The sequence below is a fragment of the Terrapene carolina genome, unplaced genomic scaffold, assembly GCF_002925995.2.
Source record: "Terrapene carolina triunguis isolate 2854851 unplaced genomic scaffold, T_m_triunguis-2.0 Scaffold194, whole genome shotgun sequence".
NCBI lineage: Eukaryota > Metazoa > Chordata > Testudines > Emydidae > Terrapene > Terrapene triunguis.
In genome coordinates, this window is record NW_020664545.1 from 9,356,987 (window position 1) to 9,384,197 (window position 27,211).

General features: G+C 47.9%; 1 protein-coding gene across 1 annotated transcript; it reads right to left on the minus strand.

The window, feature by feature from the left end:
* ACER1 (alkaline ceramidase 1) lies at positions 1–27,211 on the minus strand. The gene is made up of 6 exons (XM_026654892.1): positions 27,104–27,211; positions 15,075–15,189; positions 12,938–13,076; positions 6,855–6,980; positions 2,577–2,714; positions 1–169 (listed from the first exon to the last, which is right to left on the minus strand). Exons 1-6 carry the CDS (start codon positions 27,194–27,196, stop codon positions 1–3), a joined length of 780 nt encoding a protein of 259 aa, XP_026510677.1. The 5' UTR covers positions 27,197–27,211.

A 27,211-nucleotide genomic window follows, 5' to 3' on the forward strand; every position in this document is an offset into this window, starting at 1 on the left:
CTAACACCGTTTGTAAGGTGTCCTCAGAGCAAGATAGGGCAGTGCGATTGGCCAGGAGTCACTAGGCCAGTACTCCAGCTCCGGTTCAAAGGCAGGTATCTCGTACCGAGAATCGAAGTAGATAAACAAGGGACAGCAATAGAGGAGAGTGATGGATATCAGTACATGCCTGGCAAAGAAACAAAGAATGGGGGTGAGAAGCAGGTGGCAACACCAAAGCCAGTAAATCTTGCTCTCTGCAATGACACAGCCTCTGTCCTTATGATGGTGGAAAGTATTCCAGACACACGGTAGTTGCCAGGATAGTGTGATGTGGGTTTGTATGAAGAACACACTAGACCACCTTGCTGGACACAAACCAGGCCAGATTCTGGTGTAAATCCATGTGGCTCCATTGAAGTCAGTGGCCAATTAACACCATCGGAGGTCTTGGCCCAGTCATTACCCTCTCCCGATTCTCAAACCCAAACTCAGTCCATACTGAGGGAAATCATGCTAGAGCCCTGATAATGTGGAGGATGCTAGAACAATTCCAGCCACAGTGTAGCTAGATCAAAACCAAATTATCAAGAAATCATGTACTGTCTGGCCTTGTATGTTCTGGATTTCAGGGCCTGATCATTTGGATCTCAGGTCTCATAACATTTAGCTGGGGGGAGGGGGGGAATTTGGAGATGCTCCCTGAGCATAGAGTTTTTGAACAAACTGGCTGACCCACTCAGGCAGCTATAAATCCTGTGGAAGCAAATTATTATCCTTCTCCTTCACTGTCAGTTATTCAGAGAATCCAGAGAACATGACAGTTAATACAGCTCCCTGAGAAGAGATCCAGCATATGGAAAGCAAAAGGCATAGACTGCTATTTAATCAGAACAGTGTAAGTAAAGGTCTGCTTGGTAAGAATGCATTTGGCTAGTGCCAAGGGCTTAAGTGGTGTTTAATCAATTGTTAGGTCCAAATCTTGAGTGGTGCGAAACATGGACCGAGTTTTGCCTAAGTAAAAACTGAGGCCATGTCTATACACACAGCGCTGCAGCAGCGCAGTGGTACCGATGCAACTGCACTGCTGCAGCATGTCTGGTGAAAAAGCTCTATGCCAACAGGAGAAAGCTGTCCCTGTCAGCATAAAAAACACCTCAATGAATGGCAGAAGTTATGTCGGTGGCAGAAGCTCTTCTGCCAGCATAGCGCAGTGCACACACGTGCTTATGTCAGTGTAACTTATGTCGCTCAGGCGGGTTGGAATATTCACACCCCTGAGTGACACAAATTATGCCGACATAGGCTGTAGTGTAGACAGACCCTGAGTAAAAACTGAATCAGGACCTCAGGATGCAGCCCTTATTGCAGAAAGTGTCAAATAACTAGAGCTGGAATTTCCATCCTGCAGGAAGTTTCACACTTCAGACAAAAATGTAGTTACAAACTGGAACAAAAAGTCAGAAGTGTGAGAGTTTCTGCAGAACGGAAATGGTTGAGAAAGTCCATTTTGGAAGAACTGTAAGGGAATGTTTTAAAACACTCTGGGCCAAGCCCAGGGACCCAGCTTCCCGGGAAGATGGCAGACCGGGGACCCAGGGACCCAGCTGTCTGGGGAGACTGGCAGGTGGGTGAGCTGCCAGAAAGCCATCCAGGCTGTCTGCAGTGTTAACTGGGGACTTCACCTTGTATGGTCTTTTACAATATGTGTTAAATACAAATGCTAAACAATCTGTTCCACCTTGTATTTAGCTGTGACACTTTTGAGGCTTGAGCAAATGAGGTCGGTATACCTGTTGCTCAAGGGTGTGAAAAACCCACACCTCTGAGCGACACAATTAAACTAACCTAGGCCCCTGTGTAGACAGCGCTAGGGTGACCAGAGAATTCTCCCATTGACCCAGCTACTGCACTGCCTCTCGGGGAAGTGGAATACCTATGCCAATGGGAGAACACTTCCTGTTGGAGTAGATTGTATCTTCACTGAAGTGCTACAGCGTTTTAAGTGTAGACAAGGGCTTTCCCAGACCGGAAGATGAGATCTGTGAAGCTCAAAACCTTGTCTCTTTCACCAACAGAAGTTGGTCCAATAAAAGATATTCCCTCACCCACCTTGTCTCTCTGGTTTCCATAGGAAGTTTGAACAGAATCGACACGTTCCGGTGGAACGCTTCAATTCTGTTGAATCAGCTTTTTCCTGACAGACAACTGCTCCTTCAGAAAAATGTCAACCAATTCGAGAAATAAAGATCGAGGCTGGGATTTTCAAAGCAGACTAAGGGAGTTAGGCACACAAATCCAATGGGATTTAGGGACCTGACTCCCTTAGGTTCCTTTGGAAATCCCAGCCTAAAAGAATTAAAAAATGAAGAATATAACTTTAAGGGATCATTTATCAACCCTAATATTGATTTCACATCACCATAGAGCTTCTCATGCCCCCCCCCCCAAGTGCTTTCTGATCTCCTGAGCCCCCAGGCTGTCTCTGGGCATTCCATTCTGAAACCAGCAAGATGGATTTTCCCCTTGTGGAGTAACCCCATAGCGACTTCCCCACTGAGTCAAAGCAGCACTGGAGAAGAAGCAGCCACTCTTACCAGAAACTGTGAAGGTAACAGAAGTTGATCCTCTGCCAAAATCCACAGAACCACTTGTCGCTTAACCAGCAGCTAATGGCTAGCACCCACCACATGACCATGGACGCAGCTATGCGGTGAACACGTGGGTTACTGCACCTGGGAGACAGGAGTGGGAGAAAGATTGATTTCTTGAGGTGAGAAGAAAATTGTCCTTTTGGTGTAGGGTACATTTTTAAAAAGCAACGATTAGTTTTAATTTGCCAACCTTGATATATCAGAGCAAGACTGGGTTGCTTCCCCTTGGAAATGGACAAACCACCTTTTCCTGCTGTTCCAGACACTATTTTATTTATGTAACTGGCAGTGTGCAGTGGACTATTTTCAGCTCCTAACTCCCTTAGGCACTTTTGGAAATACCAGCCTCTGTCCCCAGAACAAGTACAGCACGGGGAGTGGCAGAGCAAACTTCTGCACAGAAGTCAGGAGGGGTGATTGCAGCACGAGGAGGAGGAGGAGGTATATTAAGCTCTCTTTGATCTATCTAGCCCAAAGATGGCTCAGGTAACAGTGAAGCTGTGGTAGCCTTAGGAGGGTGAGCCGGGCTAACCTGTGCTGTGCTGCTGTGCGTTTACTGCTGCTGTTACTTAAGCTAGCTGTGATCTAACTAGATCAAAGCTCAGGTACGTCTACACGTGCTGCAGTTGCAACACCGGATTGCCATGTAGACATACTCCTTAGACTGTCAACAGGAGGGTTCATTCATACCGGTTGTGCTGGTGGTTTCATGTGCTTGGGCATTTGCCCATTAGGAACTGAGCCCACCTCACAGAAGCCATCGAACAGCTTCAAATTGGGAACACCAATCGCTCTTCACTGACAGAAGCTGGATTTGAGCCACTGACCTACAGACGAAGATTCCCTTCCCCAGCTCACTAGATTCTGAGCATCTGCAAAGAAACGATAATTTGTCCGTTCTTTCTCAGGTTGGTGAGCCTGAACTTACTGATTTTGGGGCAGCGAAGCCTGTATGAGCTCACTCTGAGAGGCTGAGTGTCAATCCCAAATGTCAGTGCGGTCCAGCTGTCCAGCCTGATCCTTAAAATAAAGGCAAGTTGTCTTTGTTCACCGTTTTGTGGGTTCCCTCTCCATTTTCAGTACGATTGATTATTTCCCTGGGGTTTTGACAGTTTGGTTTAGATGGCACCTTGGAGCATCTTTAGTTACATCCCTCATTTGAGCTGAACAAGCCTGGGAGCTTAAATTCATAACTTTGCTAGACACTAAAAATCACGGACTGAATAGAGACACTGCATTTATGGCTTATTACAACAATCCCCACTAACTCCCCCGCCCCCCTAGCTTTTTTCTCTCCTTTCCCCCTATGACTGGAGAGGTGTGAACAGGCCACTTCAACTTGAAATATGTGTTAACTCCTTATGCTAAACAATCCCTTCCACCTGGTATTTAGCTGTAACATTTATGGGCTTGTCTACACTGGCAATGCTAAAGTGCTGCCGCGGCAGCGTTTTAACGTGGCTTGTGTGGTCATGGCAGAGCGCTGGGAGGGAGCTCTAAAAAAACCACCTCCACGAGGGGCGTAGCTGCCAGCGCTGGGACCGCGCTGGTGCGCTGTCCACACTGGTACTTGCTGCACTCAGGAGGGGTGTTTTTTCACCCCCCCTGAGCGAGAAACTTGCAGCGCTGTAAATTGCCAGTGTAGACAAGCCCTAAGTTCATGTCTAGCAAGCTTATAGCAGCAAAGTTGTACTGATAGAGCTGCACCACTGTAGGCTCTCACCAGTAGCCGCTCTATGCTGGTAGGAGAGAACTCTGCTGTCGACATAATTAAACCACCTCCTACAAGCAGCAGTAGCTGTGTCCATGGGAGAGCGTCTCCTGCCGACATAACGCTGTCCACACCGGTGCTTTTGTCGGTGTAACTTACGTCGTTCAGCGGGGTGTTTTTTTCACACCCCTGAGCAACATCCAAGTTATACCGACCAAAGTGCTAGTGTAGTAGGATGACCAGACAGCAAGTGTGAAAAATCGGGACAGGAGGTGGGGGGTAATAGGTGCCTATGTAAGAAAAAGCCCCCAAAATCGGGACTGTCCCTATAAAATCGGGACATCTGGTCACCCTATAGTGTAGACATACCCTGAGTAGCTTTCCCAGACCTGAAGAAGAGCTCTATGTAAGCTCGAAAGCTTGTCTCTCTCACCAACAGAAGCTGGTTCAGTAAAAGATATTATCTCACCCCCCTTGTGTCTGAGGTTTTTGTGTCATTTAAGCCCCAGTTGAGCACAGCACTCCATCCCTATTCACCAAAGCACTTAAGCACATGCTCAATTGCTTCCCTGAATAGGGATGTACTTAAGCAGGTACCTGAATGCCTTGCTGAACCGGGGCCTTAATGCAGGCACTGGCTCTGTATCTTTCTAGGGACCACCTGAATCGGAACTGATGGCCTGTTCCAAAGGCCCTGAGAGGCAGTCTTTCCATTGACATCAGCAGGTTTTGGATCAGGCTCATGGAGAATAGAATTAGGATACAATCATTTAGAGTAGAGATAGACTTACTCAGGTGTTATCTTAGCTGTTTATACAATCCTCATTACCCAAAGAAGTGGGCTGTAGCCCACGAAAGCTTATGCTCAAATAAATGTGTTAGTCTCTAAGGTGCCACAAGTACTCCTGTTCTTTTTGCGGATACAGACTAACTCGGCTGCTACTCTGAAACCTGTCATTACCCCATCTGAGCATGTTTCAGTCTTTAATGTATTTATCCTCACAAACGCACAGTGAGGTAGGGGAGTGCTATTTATTTCCCTTCTAAAGGAGGGGAACAGTGACAAAGCAGGAAGTTCCCAGACCTTCCAAGTTCCAGGTTAGCACTCTAACCACTGGGTCATCCTTCCCCTAATGGGCAGAACCAAAACAAGATTTGTGTCTTTGAGTTACACCTAGGTTCCTCTGCGCCTGTGTGAATGTCTCCCTATGGGTGCGATTCAGTCATTACTGTTTTCCCGTTAAAGGTATTTAAAGTAGGTTTCAATATCTAGTTTCCTTTCATTTTGAGGTTAGAATTGTCAGATGAGAAAAGTGCTTTTTTTTTTGTTGGCACCCTAATGGCTGATGGGGCTTAGTGCAAGCTTGAAAAAAATTCCCCACAGGCCGACACTAACGGGTGAATATTGTGGTCAATTCTGAGTAGGTGAAAAGAGGGGGATTAATGGAATACCTTTTGCAACCTTATCAGCAATGGGTGCTGCTCAGCGCCCACTATCACGCTGTAACTTGATGCTTGGCTGACTTCCCACAACACTCACCTGGTAAATAAGCTAGTACCAGTTTCTAAATCTGTAATTGATTCAAGGCATTTGCTTCGCTTGATGACTGAGTTGTTGCTAATTCTGCCGACTCGGCTCTAAACTAGCAAATTGTTGCATGGCAGGTTCTTACGTATTTGCTTATGTCTGTTGAAATAACAGATCTAAACTGCAGGCTTGCAAAGCCCTTTGCACAGACATTATACAAACTTGTACAGCTTGACTTCCGTTTAACTTGGAGGGAAGGGATAGCTCAGTGGTTTGAGCATTGGCCTACTAAACCCAGGGTTGTGAGTTCAATTCTTGAGGCGGGCCATCTGGGGCAAAATCAGTACTTGGTTCTGCTATTAGAAGCAGCGGGCTGGACTTGATGACCTTTCAGGGTCCCTTCCAGCTCTATGAGATAGGTATATCTTCATATATTATTTCAGCTATGGTTTAGGGTCCTCACAGAATGTAGAAGTCTCCAATTTGATTTTCAGTTTAATTTCACCACTGTTGTCCACAGGTACTATTGATTATTAAAAGTCAGATTGAGGCATTAAGCAAAAGAAATCTGAATGGACAGATGTACGTCTATCCAAAGTGTTTGTGTATTCTTATGGTGGCTTCTTTGGAAATCTTGATTTATTGCAGAGCTGGTGATGCAGTATATACGCCTGTTGGTGCACACATGTGTGAGGATGTTTGTACATGCACAGGTACCTTTGCATGTGTGTGCTGGCATGCTTGTGTGCGTGTGCTTTAGTGCATGTGGGTGTGCATACACTTGTGTGTGTGTTTGTGTGTGCATATGGGCCTGTGTGGGCACATTTGTGTGTATGTATGTGCGTCTTTGCTTGTGTGCACACAAATGTGTGTGGGTACTTCTTCGTGTCTGTGTGTGTTGGCTTTCCCCTGCACTCTTCCCTGCAGAAGCATGCAATAAAAGTGCAAACAAACTTTCCTGCAAAGAAAACCCACATCTTACTTTTTCAGCTCCTGAGATGTTAAGTACAGGAGATGGAGGGAAATGCTGTTGAGCAGATAAGCGTTGAAGGCTGGTTGGATGAATGACATCAGGGTGGCGATGCCAACCAGACAGACAAACTGAGTCCTAATGAGAAAGGGGAGACAGACAGATGGGGGTGAGTATCATGGTTGTACATTTCACAGCAATGCAGGGCGGAGAAAGTTCCCAGTCAGTTGCTGAAAGGGTTAATATTAGGGCTGATGATTAATCACAGTTAACTCACACAATTAACTCAAAAAAATTAATCATGATTACAAAAATTAATCACGATTAATCACACTGTTAAACAATAATAGAATACTAATTGAAATGTATTAAATATTTTTGGATATTTTTCTACATTTTAAATATATTGATTTCTATTACAACACAGTATACAAAGTATACAGTGCTTACTTTATATTATTTTTTATTACAAATATGTGCACTGTAAAAATTATAAACAAAAGAAATAGTATTTTTCACTTCACCTCATACAAGCATTGCAGTGCAATCTCTTTGTCATGAAAGTGCAACTTACAAATGTAGATTTTCTTTTTGGTACATAACTGCACTCAAAAACAAAACAGTGGAAAACTTTAGAGCCTACAAGTCCACTCAGTCCTACTTCTTGTTCAGCCAATCACTCAGACCAACAAGGTTGTTTACATTTACAGGAGATAATGCTGCTCATTTCTTATTTACAGTGACACCTGAAAGTGAGATCAAACGTTTGCATGGCACTTTTGTAGCCAGTATTGCAAGGTATTTACATGCCAGATATGCTAAACATTCATATGCCTCCTCATGCTTTGGCCACCATTCCACAGGACATGCTTCCATGCTGATGATGCTCGTTAAAAAAAAGTGTTAATTAAATTTGTGACTGAACTCCTCGGGGGAGAATTGTATGTCTCCTGCTCTGTTTTACCCGCATTCTGCCATATATTTCATGTTATAGCAGTCTCGCATGATGACCCAGCACATGGTCGTTTTAAGAACACTTTCATTGCAGATTTGACAAAACACAAAGAAGGTACCAATGTGAGATTTCTAAAGATAGCTACAGTACTCGACCCAAGGTTTAAGAATCTGAAGTGCCATCCAAAATCTGAGAGGGACGAGGTGTGGAGCATGCTTTCAGAAGTCTTAAAAGAGCAACACTCCGATGAGGAAACTACAGAACCCGAACCATCAACAGAAAGAAAATCAACCTCCTGCTGGTGGCATCCGACTCAGAGAATGAAAATGAACATGCGTCAGTCCGCACTGCTTTGGATCGTTATCGAGCAGAACCTGTCATCAGCATGGATGCATGTCCCCTGGAATGGTGGCCGAAGCATGAAGGGACATATGAATCTTGAGCACATCTGGCACGTAAATAACTTGCGACACCAGCTACAACAGGGCCATGCGCACGCCTGTTCTCACTTTCAGGTGATATTGTAAACAAGAAGCAGGCAGCATTATCTCCTGCAAATGTAACCAAACTTGTTGGTCTGAGCGATTGGCTGAACAAGAAGTAGGACTGAGTGGACTTGTAGGCTCTAAAGTTTTACATTGTTTTATTTTTGAATGCAGGTTTTTTTGTACATCATTCTACATTTGTAAGTTCAACTTTCATGATAAAGAGATTGCACTGCAATGCTTGTATGAGGTGAAAATACAATTTCTTTTGTTTTTTTACAGTGCGCATATTTGTAATCAAAAATAAATACAAAGTGAGCACTGTACACTTTGTATTCTGTGTTGTAATTGAAATCAATATATTTGAAAATGTAGAAAACATCCAAAAATATTTAAATAAATGGTATTCCATTATTGTTTAACAGCACGATTAATCGCGATTAATTTTTTTAATCGCTTGAGAGCCCTAGTTAATATTAATGAATCGTTGCCCTTCTCTAGCACCTTTCAGTGTTTTGCACACGTGAATGAGCTCAGCCTGACCCCACCCCTTCCCCATGGGGTTGGTGTTGTTATTCCCATGGTACAGATGGGGAAACTGAGGTACAGAGAGAGGAAGTGACTTGCCCAAGGCCTCAGAGGGACTCCATGGCAGAGCGTAGCTGAGACTGGCTAACCGTCACCCCAGGCACAAACTGACCCAGATGCACATTCACAGGGACAGTGCCCGGCAGGTTAGCAAGTCTGCCCAGGGCTACCATCTCCATAGCAGTCTCTCCCTAGATCTTTCTGCAGTGATAGCTTGGGGGTGGGGATGTTGGGGGCGTGGCGAGGGCTACACAGCAACGGCATCTCGGCGAGGGCAGGTGACTGGCACTGCACGGGGATTACAGACACGTCCAAAGTAGACACCCTGGAGGGCACAACGGGAGGGTGGGTGGGAGCAAGTTAACTGTACATCTGCCCCAGTTCCCAAGGCTGCCGGGGTCAGGAAGTGTTGGATCTAGTCCCTCAAAGCTGTTCTGACAGTAGCTTGTAATGGTCCCCCAGGGACCATTGTGCCAGTTGTGATTGCTGGAGCACAGGGCACTCTGGCTTTGCCTCCAGCATGCCGTGGAGGAGGGCTAAGAGAACCAGCATGGATCTGGCTGCACCAGCTTCCTGGGAGTTCCCGCGTTCAGGGGGAATCCTCAAGATCTAGCCCCTTACGTAGGACACCTGCTTTTGCCAGCTTGTCTGGTTGTGGTTATGTCTTTCTGTCCCTAATACACGGCACAGGCTTCCCTTTGGCTAGGAAACCTTGTTTGTTTTATTAACTGAATCACTCTTGGAAGGAACCCCTGTGTTGAAATGTTGGCAGACAACATTTTGTTCTCTGGTAGCTGCCCCACCTGGCTCTCTGGGATCTTCCGCAGGAAGGGGGATGAGGACCAGCGGCCAAAATCCTCCCTTCAGGCTGCTGGGATAGGATAGCCAGGTCACTGCCCTCCTGCGCCTGGACAAGGCCGGTCTGCTGCCGCTGGCTTTGAGTGAATGATCCCTCAGGCACGGTCCCATGCTCTGTTGCCCTCCCCCTTCCCCGGGCCTTTTCACTTTCAGAAACTCGAGGCAGGTTTATGTCCAGGACAGGCCCATTAGAAATGCCCCAAAGAACCAAATGCTCCTACAGGCTCATGCTATCGGCATGCCTTTGCAGAGGCCAAACCAGCAGCTGACTCTGACTTTGCACCCAGCTCCTGCCGTGAGGTCTCCCAGCATGGAGCCCAAGGTATGCTTTATCCACCTCAGTGTGGACTGAGGCAGCAACAGAGCGGAGCCCAGGAGAACAAGGCCAAGAACAGAGTCTCCCCAGAATGTCTGTTCTCCAAGGGACGCTTCCCAGAAAGCAGGCACGTGACTGAGGGAGAGAGAGGGGATTTTCCAAAAGGCTCCTTGAGAGTAAGGCTGGGTTGTCTGGCTCCTGGGGTGGGCACGGAAGAGTTGGGGATTCCCAAAGGAAAAGAAAGAAGCAGGAAAAGACCTGCTTCTGCTTTGTGGGAACTGCAGGCACCCAGAGGCAGGACGGATGCATAGTCAGTGGGAGTTTTGCTTGCGTTAGGACTGCAGGATGGAGCCCAGTGGCGGGAGTTCTGTCACTAATGACAGGCCTTGATTTCTCCTGCAAACGCATGCAGATTTTGCCCCTTGCTGAACGACAATAGGGCTCTCGCATGGGGGCATTCACATGCAAATCCCTTGCAAGGTCCCTCCCCAGCGCCTCCCGCCCACGGCTCTGCAGTGAACTCCCGATGACCTCCTCTTTCGCCTGGAAATGACAAACTCCAAGTGTCACCAAGAGCAAAGCGCCGGGCGCAGTCGCAGCAACACCGTCAGGGCCGTCTCACTGGCCTGAAGGGGGAAGCCAGACTGTCCCCCCAAACCCTGCCCTCGCCCCACAATGAGAAATCCCGAGCTGCCGCTGAGAGGCTCCCCTGAGCCCCCCCTCGGGGCTCGCTCATAGATTTTATTGCCACTTGTGTGCCATGCGTTTATTACTGACAAGCAGCAATAGCGCTAGTCTGACTAGGAAATGCCCCGCACAATGGGGGGGACTTGGGGGGGGGGCTGCTGTAAAAACAGAATAAATAGTACTAAAATAAGCCATGAGAAAAATAATTGCTCCCTGTGAGTGAACAAGGAGAATCGCAGGGCTCCTTTGTGGCTGGTCTGGACTCCCCTCCACCCCCACTGCTCTATTTGCCACCTGTCCGGTTTTTACCCGGACAGTCTGGTTTTTGGCTTCTGGGTGCCATTTAGGGTGCCAGGTGCCTGATTTTCAAGGATCTGGCAACCCTAAATGACACCCAAACCAAAAGTTACTGCGGGGCAGTGGGAGGTGACAGGTCATTACCGCCTCCTATCTGCAGGCAGGCTCCTTGAGACAATCCAACAAGCGACCGGGGGGCGGGGGGTGAGAGGAGCAAGCGATAGGGGCAGGGTCTTGGGGGAAGAGGCGGAGAAGGGTGCGGGGCCTGAGGGAAGAGGTGGGGCCTTGGAGGAAGAGGCGTGGCAGGAATGGGGCCTCAGGGATCCGGTTACCAGGAATTAGAAAGGTGGTAACCGTAGTATTCGGTCATCCTTTCTCACTTGCTGCAACGGGAGCACCTATATGCAGTGACCCAGCTCCAACCAACAGTCCTGAGATTTTGGTGGCCACCCCAAGAAAGCCCCCCAAAGCCTGAGGCTCAGACAAAAAGCCTGAGATTGGGGCAGATTTGGCCCTAGTCTCTGCTCTTGGGGACAGGGCCCAGGGATAGGCAGAGCATCCTCTTGCATACCAAGCTGCATCCATGTCCCTCAGCTGATCAGAATGACCATCTGGGCATGGAAGATACTGCAGGGACAGTTACAGGGAGATCAAGGCCTTCCAGAAATTAACCAGGATAAGGAAATAAGAAAGAGGTTTTAGTGATCAGAGGGCAACACAGGAGGTGCTAAAGAAGGAGTGGTAGTAACCAGTGTATTGATGTTGCCCAACGCTGCCCATTATCAATATTTTTCCAACCATTTTTTTTTAAGAGTTCTTCTATCGTCATGTTCTGGAGCAGGAACTTGACATTTGGCAGGGGATGGTCCTGGGGGCAGCCTTTTGCTGTCCCCACAAAAATCTAGCCAGATTTGGCTGAGTTATAAACGGCTGAAAATCCCCATTTGCCTGTGCTCAATAGAGTTTCTTATTTGTTGCTAAAAATGTCTGAATATTCCACTTGCACTGAGCATGCTCCCCAGAATCTCCCTGCATCATGCGGAAGCAGAAATCCTGAACTGAACCCCCCATATGGGACAGGACACAGACAAGATGGAACATCACCCTCATCCTCATGCTTTCTTCCATCAAAATCCCCTTTGACTGAGGCCTGGTGGTCTGGGAACTGGGAGACCATGTGTCCTAAACCCACTCCTTGCAGCAACTGGTGATGATAATTCTTCATCCTTATTAATAAGCCAGCATCCCTGCCAGAACATGGAGACGCTAGACTCTTAAAATAAAAATGGTTGGGAAAATACGTATAATGGGAAGCATTAGGCAACCTCAGTATAGTGGTTGCTACCCACTGAGAGGTTATACAAACAGGGGCTAGATCTTAGGTCTCTAACTTGGCAAACCCAAGTCTTCTCCACTCAGGCATATGCCCTGTAAGAACAATCTTGCCAAGTCTCTGTATTTGAAATTCTCCATGCTCAGCCTCCTGGTAAGCTTTGCAAAGAGAGCCAGCTCCTGCTGAGATGAGCTCTTGGGATGGAATCATAGAATCTCAGGGTTGGAAGGGACCTCAGGAGGTCATCTAGTCCAACCCCCTGCTCAAAGCAGGACCAATCCCCAACTAAATCATCCCAGCCAGGGCTTTGTCAAGCCAGGCCGTAAAAACCTCTAAGGATGGAGATTCCACCATTGACAGAGGATCCCCTCCTGGGTCCATGGACAGAGCTTCTGCCTGGGAACCATGAGGTTTCTGGTTCCCAGTACAAGCGATGGTACCCTGCCGGGTGTCTCCTCTCAGCAAGGCTGGCTGATGAATGGGGGATTCTATGGATCAGACAAGTCCAATATAGTGTCACAGGCCACCCAAAGGCAGCTGCTGGAGTCTGCACCACGCGTCCCGCCCAGGTCGTACCTGTTCTTGATGAATCCCGGGAAGTAACATTTCGGGATCCAAAAGGTGTACGTCAAGGCGAGTGTCCAGAGGATGGAGAGCTCGTCCAGCAGCTGTCCCACATAGCTCAGGGTCAGGTGATAGTAGGTAGAGAAAATACCTGCAATGAGTTAGGCTGTTTGTGTTAATAACCTTCCTCCTCCCAGCTCAGCACCCCCCTCAAGGAGACAATCCACTTCAATTCCTGGGGGCGATTCTCTGCTTCAGAGGATCCCTCAGTTCAGTTCCATCCCACCAGCCCCTTGGTGCTTGTGTTGCAGGACCCATCCCTGCCTTTCAGTGCCTGCACTAGGCCAAATCTTGCCCAGCTGCTGTTCCTGTCCAATCCCAATGGACACAGCAGGGCTGGATGTTTATAATGGAGACTAGGGTCCAGCCTCACCTGTCCAGTAGGGGAGAACTGGTGGGACTCCCTTGGGAGGTGGCAAGAGCACTGCTGGCTTAACCAGAGGAGGTCGTGCTGGGCACCCGTTCGGGGTTGGTGTATCCCTGGCACAGGACGTACAGCCTCTGCTGAGCCAGCAGTCAGTGAATGGGATATCTGAACCCTTTGGCCTGATTCCTGTTTACACTAAGGCCTCTTTACACTGCTTCTGGCCAGGTAAAAGGGCCTTCAACTCAAGTATGACCAGGCCTTAGGGTAAATGAGAATCAGGCTTGTCGTCCAGTGGGACTGGGTGGCAGGGGAGGTTTCCATGGCAGGTAGCATATGCTCCTAGTTTCAATTTCCAGATAAACACACCACCCCTTCTTCCTACGGTAGCTCCCAGGCACTGCCCAGCCAGCCATGCAGAGCAGAGGGGGACTCTGCTCAGAGTCTACATGAAGGGAATTCGTCCCGTGCCAGTGCGACTGTCTTTAATATTGTCAGGGCTGCTAGTTCGGTGGCTGGGTCGCTGTTACACATTGTGAAGGACTCTTTCCCCATGGAGGCCCTGATTCAGGAAGGTCCCAAAGCACTTGTCTAAGGTGGCACACATCCCAGTGCAGTTCTGTGCTTATAGTTAACCGTGTACTTATGGACCTTCCTGAATCAGCGTCTTAGCCTGTGGGGAAGTGAGGCAGAAGGGACCTGCGGGAGGTGTCCTGGGATGATGGAGGCGCTGATCAATCCTCTTCTTTTCACCCTTTTCCATAATAAGAGAAGAAGGGGTAGATCCAAAATTGTGAACCTGAGACTCTCCTCGAAACTTCCGTGGGTGTATCTACGCTGCAGCTGGGAGGGGTCGTTCCCAGCTCGGGTAGACGGACATGCACTAGGTGTGCTCAAGCTGGTGTGCTAAAAAGCTGCAGCGGCAGGGGAGACACCTCAGGCTGGCCACCCAAGTACCACCCCATCCGAGGTCTTAGGTACGTACGCCGGCGGCCACCCTGCTATTTTGGCGTGTGAGCCCGAGCAAAGCGAGCACGTGTACACCTCCCAGCTGCAGTGTAGACGTACCTGGCATGGGAAAGGGCTAAATAATCCTGCAGGCCCCCAAGGCTTTACTGAGAAGATAGGTAACCCAGAGGGAAAAATAATTATTAGGCTGCATTCTGGCTCCTGCTTTGGTGACATAAAGGGGCTGGGGAGAAATCACTTGGTCCAAATGCAGCTTAGGGGTGGCATGTACAGCCCAGTGCCCCCTCGCAGACCCTGGCATGCCTGAAGGATTCAGCGCTCCAAGGATTCTGGGCTGCAAACCAGCCCATTTAAGTCTTAAATCCTGCAGGCAGCACAGAATCTACGTCTACACTGCAAGGAAAAACCCCATGGCGCCAAGTCTCAGAGCCCAGTCAATGGATCAGGCTTGCGGGGCGTGGGCTGCAGAGCTAAAACCAGCTGCGTGTAGACTTTCCCGCTCGGGCAGGAGACGCCTGGGCTCTGAAACCCGGCGAGTCGATCGACCCAGGCTCTGAGACTTATTGCTGCAGTGTAGACATGCCCGAGGTGCCTGAAGCTATCTTTCGCTCTTCCCGGGCTCTGTCCTTTCTGCAGCATCTCTCAGGAGGGGTAGCCCAGAACAGAATCTCACTCCTTGTCCCTTCCAGTCGGGTCCTTTTGAAAGCTGAAGGCAATGGGGGTTATGTTAGGCCTTTTAATAACCCTGAAACATACCTATTAATAGGAGCATGATGGAGAGGCTATAGGCAGACAGGGGGCGCTGCTGGACATATTGGTGATTCAGGTACAGCAAGATGGGGAAAAGGAGGAAGAAACTCACATTGCTGATCTGAAAAACAACAAGCAACACACACATCCATAAAGGGCAAAGGGCCCTGTGTCAGCTTGGGCAAGTCACTTCACCTTTCCATACCTCAGTTTCCCCCTCTATAAAATGGCTACCTACCTCCAGCGAAAAGCACTGTATGAGAGTGAGGTGTTGTTAAAGATGCACGAGGCGAAGGTGTCAATCAGAAAGCAGGGGTGAACATGGGTGTAGAGCAGTGGTTCCCAAACTGGGGTTCGTGAACCCCTGGGGGTTCATGAAATGTTACAGGGGGTTCTCGGGAAAAAATTCCCTAATGGCGGACAGAGCTGTCCCTAGGGACTCTGAGCAGCATAAGGGCCAGCAGCCCAGAGCCCCTGGACTTCCAAGAGCTAAGCAAATCAAAGCAAGCCTATCTATCACACTGAGGAGATTTAAACTTCAAGCCTCCTTATAAGAAATGGAAAGGGAGATGGATATTTTTTGCTGTTTTTAAAATTAAATAGGCAGCTAGTATTGTTTTTAAAATGATTACGAAGAACAAGTTTAAGCTTTGTTGTAACGTGCGTTGTTTGCCTGGACTGCTCAAGCCTTGAATGCCTGTGTAGGAGGAACTCTTTGAATTGGCTCCTTAAATACCTTCGTGCTGTTTCACATCTGATGAAACATAGGAGCCTTGTCTTATAACAGGCTTATTCAAACTGATACAAGCTACGAAAGTAAGATCTTGGAAGAGTGTTGCTGTTTTCATAATGTAATAAAAATACTGTAATGATCAATAATAATTAATAATAGTGTGTAATAAGCGTGTCATAAAAACAAATTTTATATTTCCAAGATCACTGCTTTTATAATTTATACTCAGGTGAAGGAGAAAATCCCTGGAAATATTCATTTTTAGGAGGGGGGTTCGCGAGACTTGACATTTTAGTGAAAGGGGTTCAAGGGTTGTTAAAGTTTGGGAACCACTGGTGTAGAGTGACTCCTGGGGCGGAGGGTAATGCTGTATTCCTTCTGACTGAAGTCAGCGAGCCATCCTTGGGTCAGATTCCTGGTGTAATTCCATGCAAGTCAATGGAGACATGTCAGGAGTGAGTCTGGCCCAGTGAGATTAAACTGGCTTCTTTACTCAAGCATATCCACGGAAATGCCAGTGCTCACCCACCCACTCTGTCTGTCTCCCCTCCCCTGACTCTTTCCCCAAACTCCTCTAGTACCACCAGCTCTGCCCAGCTAGCCCTGAACACACATGGGAAGCTGGGTGGTGTTGGTTGGGACTGAGGAGCTCTGCATAAAGAGGCCAGTAAGGCATGATGGGGAAGAACTAGCATTTGCAAGGGGGGGGGGGAGAGAGGGTGGAGGGTAGGGAGAGAGGTGGCAGCTATTCAGTACTGAAGTGATCCCATGAAGAAATAAACATCCGTTAATCATACTTTTTAAAATTAACATGACAAGATGACTCTTCCCAGTCCATCTTCAAAGCACTTTGTAACAATGACATATTATTACAGTAATTAGCATGTTTTAATAGGTTCAGAATCACAGAAATTCTGTAGGGTTGGAAGGCACGTTGCGAGGTCATCTAGTCCAGCCCCCTGCGCTGAGGTGGGATCACGTATACTCACACCGTCCCGACAGGCGTTGTTTAACCTGTTCTGAAAAACCTCCAGTGATGGTGTGATGGGGCAAAGACTCCCCACACCAGCAGAGAGCCTATGGGCCAAGCTAACTCTGCCCCACTATACCTGTAGCCAGTGCCAAGCCTGAAGGAGGAATAAAAGGAGAGAACCCGTGTCTGGCTCAATTCTGGGGTGAGACATTTTAGCTGTCTAACAATGTGCAGCAATGTCCCACAATGGTTTTGGGCAAGAGGAATCTTTTATCCAGTTGAAATTGCAAGAGGAATTGAAGGAGGTGGAATGTAGCAAGGACACCAGAGCCTACAGCCCGATTCTTGTGAAAAATGCCCCCAAAGCTCTACAGACCACAAGGGTCAGGAGCTTGGTGTCACATCTCATCTGAAAGGTAGCACCTTTGGGATGCATCTGTTAAGTATGAGCCAGAGGGAAGAAAGCCAGATGAGGAAGAACCAAGATGACTTCCTGCCTCACCTAGCATCTGAAGAAGTGAGGTTTTTTACCCACGAAAGCTTATGCCCAAATAAAGCTGTTAGTCTTTAAGGTGCCACCGGACTCCTTGTTGTTTTTGCCTCACCTAGGTGGTCCTTCTTTTGTCTGCCATCTAGGTACGAACTTGGGCCCTGATCCTGCAGTCAGTTCTGCAGAGGTGGACCCTCCTATCCGAGTGGACTCTCATTCATCTCATGAATCCGATTGCAAGATCAGGCTTTGCTTATCTGGTGAGACCCAAAGGGATCTCAGCTCAGGGCTGCAGGCTACAATGAAGTGGTTAGAGGTCTGGTGCACAGGCTAGCATATTTGGGATGCAGATGTTGACTCTCTCCTTTAACTTCTACGGATGAATCTTGAATTGCATCCAGTCTTTCATGAGACAAGTTGATGCTTTCATTTACAGGAATTTTCAGGCCAAGGGGATCTGCCTGTTGTAACTTAGCACCAGTTCTTGCAGCATTCCCACCCTGGACTGGGCAATTAACCAAAGCTAGAATCGGAGCAACCTTTCCCTTCATATCTTCAGGTTGTGACACAACAGACATGAGGAAATACTAGTCCCACTGGTGAGATCAGTGACAAAATGTTCAAGAAAGGCCGCGAAAACATACCAAAGCTGTAAAAGTCACAAACAGGCTGTAAAAAAATTCCTGAAAACCAGGCTCCTGGAGAACAAACAGGGATCGCCAAGGACAAATGGAGAGAAAGTGTGCACAGAAAGGGTGGCAGAGTTCAGATTACAGGAGTTAGCTGTAGGAATTAGTGCTGGTTGCTCAATCAAACACTCAGCAGATCGGAAACGTAGATGTTTAAGGTTGCCCACGCAGATGTTTCTCTGCTTTATTGTGCGTTGCGGCAGTGTCCTTAATTATCTGATCTCAACACGATTTCCCAAAGAATACAGTATGTGAAGCACAACAAGAGCCGAGATTAGTGGAAAGGTATAATATACAGGAGGATGCTAGGCTGGGAACTGTGCAAATGAGAGTCAAGAAATATCAGACTAGCTGAAATCAGGGCAGTTAAGCTTGACAGCTAGATGACGAGGCACAATAATATTGTTGGCCATAATGACAGCCCACAACCCTCAGCAGTGAACCCTTCGAAAATTAGAAACTAGCAACTGACCTCCTCCAAGCTGCTAAACAAGATCAGGTTGGCAACAGAACATAAGAACATAAGAAAGGCCGTACCGGGTCAGACCAAAGGTCCATCTAGCCCAGTATCCTGTCTACCGACAGTGGCCAATGCCAGGTGCCCCAGAGGGAGTGAACCTAACAGGCAATGATCAAGTGATCTTTCTCCTGCCATCCATCTCCACCCTCTGACAGACAGAGGTTAGGGACACCATTCCTTACCCATCCTGGCTAATAGCCATTAATGGACTTAACCACCATCAATTTATCCAGTTCTCTTTTAAACTCTGTTGTAGTCCTAGCCTTCACAACCTCCTCAGGTAAGGAATTAATCTATAAGAATGAGTCAGCTCATTGGCTTTCCATCTCTTGGGTTCACATACAGGTTTAGCGCTTGAAGAGAGTGAGTCAGAGTTGTAGGTCCCCATTTGTCCAGGTCACTTCATTTGGCAAGATTCTCAGTCTCAGTTTAGGAGCAAACCTGGACGGGGAGAACAGAGCTACTTCCAGTGAGGACTGAGCATTAGCAGAGCTGTGCGAGGTGGCCCTGGACTGGTGTAACAGGGCATGCTGCAGATCAGGCTAGAGGTGCAGGTGTGGAAGATTTTTGCAAAGAAGCTGCCTGCCCTGTACATGGCTTAGGTGAGTGCTGCTCACTGGCACTAAATTCATTTCCACAGAAAGGGGATCTCCTCTAGGGAAAATACCAGAAGAGGCAGCAAGAACTACCAGGCTGTTCTTTTCCCTAGATCCCAGTCAGACTGAAACCGGTCGTTGAGCAGGTGGTATCTCCAAGCCACTCCTTTGGAATCCATCTCATGCTCTAACCGGCACCAACGGAGCGGGACTGTACATACAAATGACACCTTTGTCCCACTGCCAGGCACACCTATCCAGGAGTATCAGCCTGGGGCCGTTTCAGACACTGTATCATATCATAATCCGACTCTGAATCCATCCTGCATTGCAAGAGCAGAGTCAGTTTCTCTGGCAAAAGAAAAAAAAAACTCAAGAAACAGGTTCAACTGACATTAGCAGTTGCCCCAAAGAATTTTCCTTCAGGCACAGGCGTTCTTAGACTTTTGGGTCACCTTTTAATAGTGAGACTGTCTCCCGGGCACACCTCCCCTCCCATTCATGATTATATAACTGGAGCTAAATGAGCAATGGCCCACATGGAAAAGTAAAACATTGACGTGTTTCTAGCTGCCCAGTGCAGCGAGGGTTAATCAAGCTGGAGGGGATTTTCAAAAGCACCATAGAGAGGGAGGTGTCTGACTCTCACTGCAAGCCAGTGGAAACTGAGCATCTAACTCTCTTGGGTGCTGCTGAAAAACCTGATCTTCACTTGCTCTTCATTTTGTCTCTGGATTAATAAGGGTGGAACTGAGAGTGTGGCGTGAATTGATTTTTCGGTTCAATGGCCGAACCGGGGGCGGGATCGAGTTCATTTGGAACCAGAACTGATTTTTTTCAGTTTTCCTCAAGTCATGAAATAAAAAAAAAAAGAATTTCATTTGGGTCGACTGCAATGTTTAAAATATGGATTGGAAACAAAGTGCCCAAACTGTTCATTTGGAAAATGGCAAAATGAAACATTTTTTTGACATTTCCCCCCAAATTTTTTCTCATTTTTTTCCCAGCTGAAACTACTTGCCAAATTCAACCCACATTAGTCACACACACGGCCATGCACTTTTCTGCAAATTTACTATTTGCTGAAAATATTTCACCCAGATCTATAACGGGGAGCAGGATTTGGCCAGGTGGGGGCAGAGAGCAAACCACTACATCTGTGATTGGTAGAGAACGGGTCTTGTCCAGAAGGCAAAGAGACTTTCTCACCGTGCTGTACCTGAGTAGTTGAGAATGATTATGTAGCATAATCAATTATTATTGTTCATAAGCCAGATTTACCTGACACCCTGGGGCCCTCAGGGCTTAAGCTACTAACAGTAGAAGCAAATACCGATGAAGCAAGCTGATGAAGGGTAGGCTGAGGGACTGGCATGAGGGTTTTGCATGACACCCATCCACTCCCTGTCCATGGGGTCCTATGCATTAGCAACAAGAAGCCATGATCAGAGGGCATGTCTACACTGGAGCTGGAGGTGTAATTCCCAGCCCAGGTAGATGTACACGCACTAGCTCTGATCAACTTAGCATGCTAAAAATAGCAATGTATCTGCGGCGACCCGGGTGCCATCCTGACTACAGTCCCATCTAAGACCCTAGTAAGTACTTAGGCAGCTAGCCTGTCCTGCTGCAGCTACACTGCGATCTCAGTCAAAGTTAGCGTGTGTCTGTCTACCTGAGGTGGAAAATACAACTCCAGCTGCAGCATAGACTTAGAACCAAGCCGAACAGATTTAGCATGTACCGAGCAGACACTTACGCTAATTCAGATGGCTTCATTAGATTATGCCTCAGCTGAGAGACAAAGATGACTGGGCCATTCCGCCGAGCCTATATTTGGAGAAAATGCCACAGAAATGGTGGTCGTTCCCAAGGAGCGATGGGAGTTTGACACTCACGGTCTACTTGGAATCGTAGAAGGCTTTTTGAAATTTCCCACAAGCTGCTGCTTCATAGAACTGTGGGATCATTATTAATAAAAACACAATAGGCGCTAGAGGCTCCAACTGAGATGAGGGCCCCATTGTGCTGGGAACAGCACAAACACCTCATGAGACAGTCTCTGCCACCTAGATGGACATGAGGTAGAAGGGAAAGTGACTTGCAGAAGGTCTGTGGCAGGGCCAGGAATAGATCCCATGTTTCTTGATTGCTAGGCCAACGCTGTACCCACTAGACCATGCTATCTGCCGATAAAAGCGCTACCCAGAGTGCAATGGGACTGCAGTGGTGGATTAGAATCCTGCGTGCTGGGCAGAAGCTCACCTGGAGGAAGCCGGCTAGCGTGGACACACTACACTGCTGTTGGTTCTACCTGTGCGATCCTGACAATGCCCTGACCAGCGGTCCAGCACTCGTGTAGCTGCTGGTGGTGGTGCATGGAGAAGCCCTAGTGGGGCTGGGAGCAGAATATAGCCCTCAGCACAATATATCCTGGTCTTGGGTTATCTGCCACAGCAGTTTGTTGGCAGCTGGTTAAAGCACTGGGTGTAATAGGCAGTATGAGAGGCATTATGCTATCTAGTTAAGCCTGAATTCCAACTTCAATTCTAACCCCTCTTTCCAGCTGCTAATAACTTCCCAAACAAGTTCCTTTTTTGTGCTGAAATTTTCCATGCTGGGTCTGAGCCTGGAGGGAATTTAAAACAAACAAACAAAAAAGTTTGATCCAAATCAGCTCAGTTTCAAGCATGAAAAGCAAAACAGGTTTTGCTTCTCCACCATCAGCCGGGCGGAGATTCCTCTGATAATGCATCTGGCTGTGTTACCTTTCTATGCCCTTTTCTCAGTAAACCCACTTGATGGAACAATTGGCTTAAGTGCTTGGCAGAATCAGACTCTAAGCGTTAACAGTGTGCACAGTGCTGTACAAGGAGCCACGGGAGCAGCGCACCTTTTGAAAATCCCACTGGGTGCCTATTTTCAGATTTAAGTGCCTGAATCTCTTTAAAGATCTGGCCCAAATTCCTTACCCTGAGTTTCCCACAATCTTTGGGCCCAGTCTTGCTCCCGTTGAAATCAATTGCAAATCTTTCGATGGCTTCAGTGGGTGCAGGATTAGGCCCTAAATACAGGTGGATACTAGAGTGACTGATCGTTCACAAACTTCTAATTGATTTATTGATTTTCTTATCTGGATCTGATTCCCATTTATTTATATTTACCAGAAACAGAGTGGGCAACAGGGGATGGATCACTTGATGATCACCTGTTCTGTTCATTCCCTCTGGGGCACCTGGCATTGGACACTGTTGGAAGACAGGATACTGGGCTAGATGGACATTTGGTCTGACCCAGTCTGGCTGTTCTTATGTTACTTGCCTATGTGAGTTTACAGCTGTCCTGCTGTCTTGGAAATATTGATTTACTGCTATGTACTTGTACTGTAATTAGAATAATAATTGACCATTAATGATTTATTATTGATTATAATTAATAATTATTAATAATATGTGCTGATGTGCTCTGAGCCCAGACTTGGGAGAACAGAGACCTTGGATTCTTCTATTCCTGGTTCTGCCACAGACTTACTGTGCGACGTCACACAAATCACAGAACGAATGTAAGATGAGATAAGGAAGCAAAAATGGGTCCTGAGGAAACTGTATCTGTTGGGTTCAGTTTCAATTGTGATTGCAGGCCCTTCTGAGCTTGGGCTTGGTTTGTGTCTGGCTAGGAGGCCAACATTAGACTAGTTAGGAACACTATTCCCATAGATGTCTTTGCAAAGCAGAGACTAGAGATGGATTTAGGATAGTAGCTGTAGCTATCTAAACGTGACCATTGCACCTGCCTCCGTCTAGGATATTTCTGAGACAGAAGAATAATTGACAGCTGGTGTCACTGAAATAACCATTGCCTGCCCGCAGCAAGTCCCACTAAAATTCTAAAGAAAATGAATGACTAGCAACAAACCCACAAGGGAAGAAAGCCAGACGCAGGAGGAAAGCTTAATAGGAAAGACAAAGCAGACTGAGATGGAAGAGAGAGAAATAAAGAGAGAGCCTGATTTTTCCTTCACTTTGCGCAGTTGTTTCCACCATTGCAAAGTGGGTATAAGGTGCTGCCACTCCGATCTGGTGGCAAGTTTACATTCACTTTGTACTGGTGAAAATGACAGCACCAGGTGCAGCGTAAAGGAGAATCAGGCCCAAAGCTGAACAAAGGACAGGTGGCAGTGACTTTTGGTCACTATGGATCTATAGGTGAAAGGCTCCATATCCTATGACCAGCCCCACCCCAGAGTCCTCCTTTTTTCTGAGATGCTTATTGATCTTTTAACCACCGTGGCTTATCGTGGCCCAGCCACGCCCTGCAACAATGGGTCAAAGCAATGTTTGCTAACTGTAGCCTAGCAGCCACATTATCATCACCAGTGACTCAATCCCATGTTTGCCAGTTGGATAACGTAGGCTAATCTGTTGAATGTTGCATCTCGTTAGTGGACGCCGTGCCGCATTCTCCATGGAGACCGCGTGAGAGCGTTTGCAGGTGTGGGTCTGTTTGCCAGTGCACAACCTGAAAGCATTATCACGGCCCCAAGCTCAATGGAACAGTGCTATGGGGGAAGGGAGGGCTTTTAAAGGTGGAAATACAGCCAGTTACGGTGGATGCAAAGAGGAAGACGATGGTCCTGATTTTCTTCTTGCTGAGGGCCTGCTCTGAGGGGTGCTGAGTACTCTCAACTCCCCTTGACTTTAATGGAATAGCACTCAGCACCTTGCAGGATCGGGCTCTTACACCTGAATGCAAGAGCCCTATTCAGGAGAACGCTTATGAATGTTCTTAAGTCCACTCCCAGTCAGGACAGCACTTCAGAACATGCTTCAGCCCAGGGACCTGCTTCCATCCCATGGGATTTAAGTACACGCTTCAAGCAAAACACCCACTTAAGGGATGCTTTCTTGAATCGGGAGCTGAACTTGAGTGTGGATCAAAATTACCTTCATGGGGAGCGACTCCACTGCAGTCAAAGAAGTAAGGCCCAGATCCACAAAGGTATTTAGGCCCCTAATGTCCATTGATTTCAATGGAAGTTAAGAGCCTATATCCCTTTGTGGTTCTGGTAGGGTGACCAGACAGCAAGTGTGAAAAATCGGGACTGGGGTGCGGGGTAATAGGAGCCTATATAAGAAAAAGACCCCAAAATCTGGACTGTCCCTATAAAATCGGGACATCTGGACCCTAGGTTCGGGGCCTAATAAGTGTACAATTGGAGTAAGTGAGGTCAGGTGCCCCCAAGGACCAGAAAAATCTCTCTCTCTCTCTCTCTGAGCAGTTGCTCCGTGTTCAAATTGAAGGGACACAACTAGCCACTTCATCACCAGAACAAATCCAGTAATTTTATGCTGTCTGCATAATCTATATTCGCTCTTGGTCTCACTAGTTGGGCACCTGGGTATAAAAATACTTTTAGCTCGTTCTCCATCCTATGAGAGACAAGCTCGTGTAGGAGGCCTGGCTAGTAGAAATGACCTAAGACAAACCTGGTTAGGTCAGAACTTTAGGCATCCAGATTTGAAAGTTAAGCACCTAAACCAGGGGTGGGCAAACGTTTTGGCCTGAGGGCCACATCGGGGTTCTGAAAGTGTATGGAGGGCCGGTGTAGTGTATTAAATTGCTCCCCATAGGAATGCGCTACTTACGGTGTACTACTTACGGCTGCCAGTCGTGATGCTCCCTAAGTAGCACATTCCTACAGGGAGCAATTTAATACACTACACCCAGCAGGAGCTCGCAGCCCCACCACCCAGAGCGCTGGCGGCGCCGTCAGCTGAGGCTCCCGGGGTGGGGCCGGGGGCGAGCCTCCCCAGCTGGGAGTTCAAGGGCCGGGCAGGACGGTCCCACGGGCGGTAGTTTGCCCACCTCTGACCTAAACCCATATTTAGACACTTAAGGTTTGGGTTTTAAGAGCCTCAGTTCCAGTTTTTTAAAGTTGTTGCTTGGCTCAGCATCCCAGTGCTTAAGTCTCCTTTTCAAAAGTGACTTGGGCCCACCTTCTCAAAGGTATTTCAGCCCCTAACTCCCATTGATTTCCTCCTAAATGCCTTTGAGGGTCAGGGCCTTAGGTCCTTTTGAGAATCCCATTAGGTGCTTATCAGCGTCTTTAGGTGCTTTAGTGCCTTTAACAATCTGGCCTGAAGAGCCCAAGTCTCTTTTGAAAACGGGACTCTGCTCCTACGTCTCTTGACATTTCTACCTTTGAACTGACTTAGGTGCTAAAAAACATAGGGCCAAGACTCATGATTTTTTATGTTTGAGACGCTTCCAAGGAGCTTTGTTTTCAGAGGGCGGATTGCTCACCGCTTTCCGAAACCAGGCCCCTTTAGGGTATCTCAAGCTGGGGCACTGAGAACCGCTAGTCACATTTGAAAATCCTAAGTGTCTGACTTGAGTTACTCAAGTGTAAAAAATGTTAGAGTCGTTGCATGCTATTCCCCAGTCTGATATGGGCCCATCCAGCAGCGATGCACCGCCACTTGCCACGCAAGTTATGTGCTTAGTCAGTCAGACAGTGGGTGCCAGTGGCAACGTAGGGATACTTGCGCTGATGATGACATTTTCTGGGTTGTGTAAGACCAGGGTAATGTAGACCAAGTGGGCGTTCTGTCTGGACCAAACTCAGCTCTGGTGCAAGCAGGTGCAATACCGCTTTGAAATCTGTAGGATTTGTGTTCACTTGCACTAAGGTGGAATTTGTCCTGGGGACTTCAGGGTAATGCCTACTCTGTACTGTGTCTCCCAGCCTGGATAGACAGGCTCATGCTAGTGGGCTAAAACACAGTGTGGACGTTGTGGGACAGGCAGTGGCTAGTCACCCGAGCTGGGACGCAGGGGGTCAGACAGGTTTAGATGCAGCTGGCTAGCCTGAGCTACCCCCAGTGCTGCAACGCCCATGCTGCTGTTTTTACTGTACTAGCTTGAGCGCCCGTCTGTCTGCCAGGGCTGGGAGGCTCGCTCCCAGCTGCAGCGTAGCTTTACCCATAGAGAACTGTGCGCTAATTGGATGGGAGACGCTAGCAGTGGGTTAGTAGGGGGAAGCTGCAGTACCGTGTTAAGGGAATTGTTAAAACTGGGAGGCATCACAAAAGGAAGAACCATCTCTGTGGATGATGGGAACATCCAGAATGAGAACAGAGCCTGGGGAGGGATCCACATCCACATGCTTCAGGGTTTAAGCCAGCCCCCAACTATTGGGGATGCGGGTAGGAGGAAACATTCCCAGGGCAGGTTATGCCATGACTGCCTACTTCAGCACCTTCCCCTGAAAAAGCTGGTCCTGGCCACTATCAGAGAGAGGACCCTGGATTAGATGGGTCCCCTCAGCTGATCTAGCCGGGCAATGACTACGTTCTTAAGTGGGGTGGGGATGGGGTTTGTTACTGCATTAACATTCCACTTTCTGGAGTCCTGGGTTCAGAAGCTGGCTTGCAGTGCGTTTCAGCCACTCATGTATTTTTCTCCGTATTACATGAATCTCGCTGTGGCGTATACAGCAACTGGCAGAAGACCTGCTGGACTGAAAAGCAGGATTTTTGCAGAGCTCTCTGATTGGGAACCCTGCACCATACCCACTTCCTGGATCCCCAACTCCAGCTGATGTTAGGGTGACCAGACAGCAAGTGTGAAAAATTGGAACAGGGGGTGGGGGGTAATAGGAGCCTATATAAGAAAAAGACCCAAAAGTCCCTATAAAATCGGGACATCTGGTCACCCTAGCTGATGCTGTCAGCACCTCGCTTTCATCAGCAATAAATATCCCATGATTTACCTGGAGTTTAGCACTTCTTTCCACACCCACTCTCCCAAAACACTGATATTCAAAGCAGAGGGGTGCCGGGAGACAGCCAAAGCACAAGCCCACTTCTCAGACCTGCCCGGCCTATCCCATCTCCGCTTGCCTCTTCCCTCGATTATACACAGCATTTGCCCCACAGTTGCTGTTTTCAGCTGCCCCAGGAATGGGTGTGAATTTCACAGTCACTGCAGAGCAGGCCATAGTGAGTTCTTGCCCCCCTGGCTGCTCACACTCACCGTGTTGTAGTACTCCGCGATGACCTCAGAGTGCTCAAAGTTGCCTTCGCAGCAGTCGACTTCGGAGGTGAGATAGGTGAATACGCTCGGCATTTTTGGGCTCCCTCT